Source organism: Cyclopterus lumpus, chromosome 19 (genome assembly GCF_009769545.1).
Source record: "Cyclopterus lumpus isolate fCycLum1 chromosome 19, fCycLum1.pri, whole genome shotgun sequence".
NCBI classification, from domain to species: Eukaryota; Metazoa; Chordata; class Actinopteri; order Perciformes; family Cyclopteridae; genus Cyclopterus; species Cyclopterus lumpus.
In genome coordinates, this window is record NC_046984.1 from 3,686,963 (window position 1) to 3,694,880 (window position 7,918).

Genomic DNA, 7,918 nt, shown 5'->3' on the forward strand with positions numbered 1-7,918 from the left:
TTGTTTGTTTGTCTTCACATTTGTATCATAAAAAGGTGCTAAATTAAAAAATGTCAGCATATCTATTGCCTATCGATATCTACAGTGCAAATGAAACTAACGGTGAAGCGTTAACCCCGAGGGGGAACTGGAGGGTTATCAGCTGCGTCTCACACGCGCCGACTGGATAAACTTGTTAAACTACATTCAGGACATGTCTGGTGTTGTTTAAAAAGGCGTCCTAGATAATGTTAAAACTGTACATCGTTATTACGTCGTCAATGAGTGAGGTGGGATTATTGTGAGCGAATGTTTTGACCTTTCATGCAATTCGCCCGACACCATTTACCAAACGAGTCGTTTCCATTGCCGTAGTTCCACAGTGAGGATGTTCTATTTAGACACGTTTACAATTGTGTCCTCTAATATCTCAGGAATGCTTCGGCCGTTCTAGAAAAGGCCTTAATCTCATCCAGTAATGTTCCATACTGTTACTTAATGTTATTGTTAGTATTTTATCCATTAAAGAAACGGGGTGTAACATTTAGGAGGAATTCATTGGCAAAAAATTAATATAATATGCATAACTGTTTTAAATCAGTGTATAACCTGACATTTAGGAATAGTAACGTTTTTGTTATTTTAGGGTCCTTTTTTAGAGTCTGCCATGTCAAATTACAGACACGCCTGCATGCAGTTCAATAAACCAGGTGAAGGAAAGATTACTCGACTACGTTACTATACGTGCAATAAAACCGTTTACGAGTAAAAAGCAGATACTTCATCAATACATCTGTTCAACAAGTAATTAAATCGCAGTCTGTCTGTTTTTCTCAGTTGGTTCTTGCAAACTTCTCTGCTGGCTGAGACAAAGCAGTCAGGAGGACAGAGCATTGACTGATACTATCAAATTTCTGTTATTCATTATTGATTATCATCATTTATTAACTTAATAACTTTATATAGTGACCGTTGCTGCTCTAGAAACAATAATTTGTTATTTCTAAATTATAAATGAACCTGACCCTGACTGTTCTGAATGTTTAAAAAAAAAAAAAGATTTAATTAAAGAGTATTGATAAGAGTGGCTCCTTGTAGTCAAAAGATATCCATCTTTACCTGAGGGCCACCGTAGTTCTAGAGACGGGGAGGGATACGCTTTTGCTTGCGATCTGCAACCTCGCCACTAGATGGCGCTAAATCTCAGTTCCTTTGATAAGTAATCGGCTGTCCACGTTCTGACAAAAAGAAATAACTCTTCAAACAGTGCAGTTGCCCAGCAGAAAAAGGCTTTTACTCAAAGAAATACAAACTAAAAAGGATATGCGTTTTAAATAAATTTATATATAATTAAAAAGAAAAGAAAAGAAAAAAGAAGCATTTACCCACTGAAGCAGAATGAACACCTATCACTTGTTTTTCCTCGTGTAACATAGAATACATTCTGAATAGGCTTGTTTGGTAGCCTTTACAGAATAAAATAATCAAGCAAAGAGTTGCCAACTTTAACACAAAAGGTAACAAACACAGCCCACGGTGACGGGGGTGGGGGGAAACAGCAAAATGAGAGTACAAAAAAAACAAAACTACCAAGAGGGTTAAGTGCAGCACTGGTCAGAATCATATAGTGTAGATTCAGTCGAAGTTTTCTTCAGTTCCATATTCAGATAATCTGCTCAAGTACATTGTCTCTAGATCCGTAACATGCAAGCTCGATGAAGCATATGGTCGAATACGCATGGGAATATACTTTCTCATAGGATATTTGTAAAATCTGAAAATAAAAAAAATCTGTAGATGTACAGTGATAAAGCAATTTCATTTGCATGAATCAGCAGGAAAAAAAGAAAGGAACATCCACTATCCACAGATAGTGTTTTCTTTACTACATTCATTTCACTGAACAAAGAGTCCATATATATATTTATTTTAAAAAAAAGGATTCCCAAAATATCATGTTGTGATGTTTGAATGTTCTTAAAGACCCCACTTTTAGCTTTTAGTTAAATTATTACTAGATATAGTATCCGATCCATGGAAAACGGAGAAACACTCAAAAAAGATCCAAAGATACACTTGTACAATGGAATACTGCATATCTACTCACGACTGGGTTTAGGTAGGTGGACATGGAGGCTAGCTGCCGGAGACGGGAATGTCCACACGCACGTTACACACGCTTCCCTTATGGCGGAATACACTACTGGTGATTCCGCTGGGTTGCTTTTCTCTATCCGACATACAGTAAAGCGCTCGTTTGTAATGCTACCAGGATGAGGCTCCTTTTCCGTCTTTGGGGGAAGTTTCAGGACTCTTCGCTTGTCCAATAAAAGTATTTTTCTCTCTTTTTTTTTTTAGATCTGGAAATCTCAGATTTGTGAACATTTCTCCCTGTGCTTCTTCTTTCCATCTGGGTCTTACGCTTCATCAGCAACTCTTTGATTTTCAAATTTGGTCTTTAGTTTTTGCATCGTACTGTATTTCATGGTTTTAAATATATGGAAGAGGATTGTGGGTGAGCTGGGGGGTGAGGAGGGGTTTTTGAACATTCTGTAGTCCCGCGGGTGTTTCTGAGTCTGTTTTTTGTGGGTTTTTTTGGCACCTTGGAGTAGATGATGGAGGGGTGAGAGTGTGGGAGGTGTGAGGCTCAATGCGTACAGGAGAGCAAGGGGTCAGGACGCAGACCGGCGTGTGTGCATGTTTGTGTGTGTGTGGGGGGGGGGAGGCTACTTGTCACCGATCTGTTCACTGACCCCCGCTTCTCCGGCTCTGTCCGTGGTGCCGTTTTTGCAGGTGTTGTTGTTGTTGTTGTTGTTATTGTTGTTGTTGTTGGCGGCCACAGCTGCTGCTCCACCCTCCTCTTCCTCCTCCGTTTTCACCCTCTTTGATTGGGGTTGGTCTTGCAGTTCTCCGTTCTGCCTCTTGGTAGGGAGGGACGCCGAGGCTGAGGCGTGGGTCGCCAGGAGGTGAAGAGGGTTTGCAACGGCTGGCAGGGAGAAGAAAAATTAGGAGTTATTGTAACTGCTTTGGATCAAAGAGACAAACTACATGCTTATAGCTATGTTCACAAATACATATTTGACCTAGCAATACCGTACACAACACCTTTTGATTTGTTATATATGATCCTTCTCCACATTACAAAAACAACCATGGAGCAGTGACGTCGCGGCTACATGTACATTTAGTGCGAGTGTAGAATGCAGACACTCGACCAGACAGGCTGTGTGAGCGTACATGGCGGGACACCGTGCGCTGCAGCCTTCAGTGCAAACAAAGCGTTTCATATTGCTGTCCGTCCCGGCTCATTTACTTCCCTTGCAAATCTTTTTTCATGCTATTACACCAATTGGTGGTGGGTTTAACGTGCAGAGAATCACAGTAACATAACGAAGAAGAAGAAGAAGAGGGAGAGGATGTCTGAGTTGCTCTGTCTGTGTGTCTGTGTGTGTCACCTGTGCTAGCAGCAGTAGTGATGGGGATCAGATGGGTCCCGTTTTGTGTGATGGTCTTTATTGGGAGCTGGTGCTGACCGAGCGGGGCTTGCTGCAAGATAGTCAGCGTAGTTAGAGGCACAGCCTGAGAGCTCTGGATGATGCGGCTGACTCTGCCCATCGACGAGGCTGCGATGGATGGGATCGACTCCACTTTGAATGCACGTGGGAAAAATAAATAAATAAATGATATCAATCTTAATTCACACATGCAGTCGACAAATGAATGCTTCTCGGACTGCAGGTAGCAGAAAAACAACGTGGACCGGGAACTCACGTTTGACCGCTCGGTGCTCCCCGCCACCGTTCTCCTGAGGTTCGGGGCTCACCATGGCAACGGGCTGCCTACCGACAGTTGCCACGGCAACGGACGGCATCTGGTGGACAACGTGCACCGTCTGCATGACGGGGGCGGAGTTAACCGACGTGGTTACGATGGCTGGCGACGCCATGGCGTAGGTCACAGGCTTCATGGTCGTTTGAGGCATCTGGCGCTGCACGGCGATCAAGACCGGCTGGTTGTTGAGGAGGGAGCCTATTAGGGAGGGAGGGGCACCATCACACAAAAATTAAGCAACAATAAGTACTATTTTCTACCATTTGGCGGCTTCAAACGTCAACTCTTTCGTTTAGAGAAAAAGGAAAGAAAAAAAAAGGTTGTGCTTTACCAGGGGAGCTCTGTGCAAAGCGGGCTTCTTGGATGACGGCGAGCTTGGGCTGGACTGTAGCGGTTTGGGTGGGGGCTGGCGGTGGGGTTGGCTCTGGCTCCATGGGGACAGGGGACCCCTCTCTAGACAGGCTGTCTGGTGTCTGGACCCCGCTTGAGTGGGCAGACAGGGCCCCCGTGTGGCTGGGAGAAACCGGAGCACTCCTGGGACGGAGGAAGAAGTAAGGTTGATTATGGACATACATTGTAGCCGTACAAACGTGTGAAGTAATACACTCGTGTCTGAATTACACATCACGGAAAAAATTTTGTGGTGCATGAGGGCATACATTGTATATCTGGAGTGGAGAAATGTAAAATATAAGACGACTCAGTGAGTTTTTTTGTGGGATGTCTAGATCAGAAAACATGTGGTTCAACAAGCCAATCAGATTTGGCTCCCCTTACTACATCACATGCAGGCGGATTAGAATACACCGCCCCACATCTGAGCATCTCCAGCCCCGACTCGAGAACTACCTTTTGCAAAAGTGGGCCATATTTTTCTCGCGAGCCAATCAGAGCAAACCGGGCCTTTTATTTTTGGACGATGGGGCTTAAAGAGACAGGCGCTAAAACTTTTTTTTAAACATTAAAAGCATGTAAACAGCAAAACAATAATAATACAAGCACAAACTTAAAAACGAGCCTGATATGAGCCCCTTTGAAGTGCTCCATACCTGGAGGAGAGAGGGCCTGCAGGGGTCCTGAAGCAGGGTACTCCCCTAGGCCGGCGCTTCCTGAAGGCCTGTTCCATCAGCTTGCCCTCAGAGGAGGGGTCGATCCGCCAGAAGGAGCCCTTGCCCGGCTCCTCCTGAGAGCGGGCCACTTTGATGAAGTACCGGTTCAGGGATAAGTTGTGGCGGATGGAGTTCTGTAAAAACACCAAGACGCACGTGGAGTGTTACCAAAAGCCAAGCAACACTTCTAAATGACGAGAGCGTTATTGCATTCCTGTTGTATGGTGTTGGAATATAGAAAACGTTTACATATGATGACTGACCCTTCAGTCCTGATGGGGAGAGTAACTGAACGGTGTCTGCGTTACTGTACAACCAGACAGGCAAGTGTAAAGGATGGTGCCATGTAGTGAAGAGACTGACCTGCCAGCCTTTGTCAGCCGTTCTGTAGTAGGGGTAGTTCTTGGTAATGTGGGTGTATATTCCATTCAGCGTTAGCTGTTTGTCCGGGGCCATGGTGATCGCTTGGACTATTAGTTGTGCATATGAGTATGGAGGTTTGGAGTCATCCTGTGGACATGAAAAAGGAAATAGTTTTTTGTCAGAGAAATAGAACATTTTAAAAGTTGCATCGTCTCCCACTAGTTCGATCACAAGAGTGTAAATGGGCGAGCGTCCGTGCGCGAGCACGCACGCACACACAGACTCAGACTTAGCAAAGTTCAACCAGGTCCTGTGCTCCAAAGTCTATGTTGTTGTGAGAGTTGGGCAATATTTTGATTTCAATGAGTAACCAGGGACGGCGTTTGCAGCGCTGACAACATTCAGCGGTCTTCGTCCACATTTCGATTGCCCGGCTCTACGCTCACCTTTGGGCTGTCTTCACCTGAGGCCTCTTTGTCGTTTTCTGATTGGGAGTTGTCTCCTATGAGGTCAGAGGCCAGGACACGGCCTGTCCTGTAGCTGGAGAGTCCTGCCCCCCGAGGACTTGACGGACAGGAGTTTGCCGCACTGAGAAATAAAAAAAAATGTAAAAAACATCTGTAATTCTGATCACTTGTGACAAAGCAACCACATCAATGATACAATATTATCATTGTACACTATGAAACCCGCTCTCACCTGATGGTGCCAGTGGGTGAAGGCAGCGGGCTCATGAGGTGGGCAATGTTGTCAGGAATGTTGATGGTCAGAGGGGAAATTTGGGGTTGGACGGGCTTGACCGGTGATTCCGGCACGTTCCTTGCCTCCTTCTTGTCATTGGACAGGGCTGTGAACGTGATCTTTATACTTGTGCTGGGGAACCGGAAACAGCACCTGGCAACGAAAAAGACGAGCACAAACGTCACGTATGTGTTTTAACATTAGTACGCTTCCACTTAAAAAGCCCCACGTTCTAACGTCTGTGTTTGAAGACAAATGACATAAGTGTGTGTGTGTGGGGGGGGGGTACACACAACTTACTGCCATGCCAATTGTGCAGGCGCACAAAACCAGCGTCCTGCCTGGCAACAGGTCCAACTGAGGACGAGAGTTTCAGCCTCATGGTTTAAATATGGACGTTACCATTATATAACACATCGTGTCTAACGTGTCTCATTTATTATTAAGAGGGTATTTTTGGAGCAGTTGCTGACACTTTCCAATGATTTACTCCTGTGGCTAAAATATGAGTTGTTGCTGCCACAACAACAACAACAACAACAACAATTCAAGGCGAGTTTAGGGCGATAACCAACTGAAAGAAGGAAAGACAAACAAGCTGAGCAGTGTAAACATACCGGCAGGGTAACCTGAGGCAGCTCAAATTAACTACAGCACGAGCCGTAGCGTCATAGTTGACGTTGTAACACGTACACAAAAAAAGTGCCCAGTATACAACAGTAATTCTGCTCTTAAAATGTTTTAATAAAGTGAAACACGCTGCATATTGTGTTGCAGCACGTCGAACACATTTACCCCACAAATCCCACGTTTAGCATGTGTTGCTAGCGTGTTAGGTGGGACAGTTGAGTGTTAGCCCCCCCCCCCCAAAAAATAATAATACAGTAAGTTCTCTAGTTTTGCACCAAATTCGATAACAATTATAGCCAATTGACTTATTTGTTGCCATCAGTAAACACGGGCATTGGAGGACGTGTGTTAAAGGCGGTTTTCAATGGCTTGAGGCCGCTCTGCAATTCGGCATGCACGAAACACCGGGTAGTAAAAAAATAATAATACTTCTTTTTCCAAAAAGCCATCTTCCACGTAACGTTAATTCACTACGACGAGTGACTCACGTAAGAACACTAAAGTTGACGGACTGTGTGCCGAATGAACCAGATAAACCCAAAGGATTAACAAAAAGCTCGTGAATCAAGTTAAAGGACTTTTTACAGATATTTCCTGTGACGTTATCGCCACACACGAGCGGCACGCGATCAGATTCGCGTTTCCTGACGCAGCACGTGCAAACACCGCTGCGGGACAACAAAACAATAACAACACACGGAAAGCACAAACTCGCTAAACGTTCGTGGCTCAAGCACACCGGCCGGGTGAACCTTACATTCGTGGGAGCTGGAGAGGTGGCGCCCCTCTTCTCTGGAACACCCCATCAACAAACACCCCGTTTTTCCCGAGGCATCGGAGGTAGAATTCCCCCGTGCCGGTGCCGTCCTCCCCCGCGGTGAATATTTCGAGGTGCCGCCGGGAGATGAAGCTGGAGTGCCCCATGCTGACATCCACCGAACCCTGCGAAGAGTTCCGGCCGATGGTCACCGACCTTTTCTTCATCAGATACTCGAATTCTCGGCCCTCCAGCCGGGCTACAGCCGACCCCGAAATCCCGCTTACCACCGCCATCTTCAGATGTGTCTGGTGGAGATTTTGAGGTGTATGTTGAGCGGAAACGTGCAGGCGGTTGCAGGGAATTGAAGGGGGGATATTTTTGGTTTTGTGAAAAAACGGGGGGATCAAATTTTACACCGTGGAGAATTTGGCTAGGAACGTGCCAGACCGGGGACACAGCGGCTCCGACCCACCGCCGCGAAGAAGAGGAAGAAGAGAGGCACGTC

At 45.6% G+C, this 7,918-nt stretch overlaps 1 protein-coding gene across 1 annotated transcript; it reads right to left on the reverse strand.

Moving 5' to 3' along the window:
* Window positions 1-1,246: 1,246 nt before the first annotated feature.
* Window positions 1,247-7,918, reverse strand: LOC117748409 (forkhead box K2). Its single transcript, XM_034558118.1, has 9 exons — window positions 7,411-7,918; window positions 5,982-6,176; window positions 5,729-5,870; window positions 5,283-5,429; window positions 4,860-5,053; window positions 4,142-4,344; window positions 3,751-4,008; window positions 3,435-3,626; window positions 1,247-2,965 (listed from the first exon to the last, which is right to left on the reverse strand). Exons 1-9 carry the CDS (start codon window positions 7,704-7,706, stop codon window positions 2,706-2,708), a joined length of 1,887 nt encoding a protein of 628 aa, XP_034414009.1. The 5' UTR covers window positions 7,707-7,918; the 3' UTR covers window positions 1,247-2,705.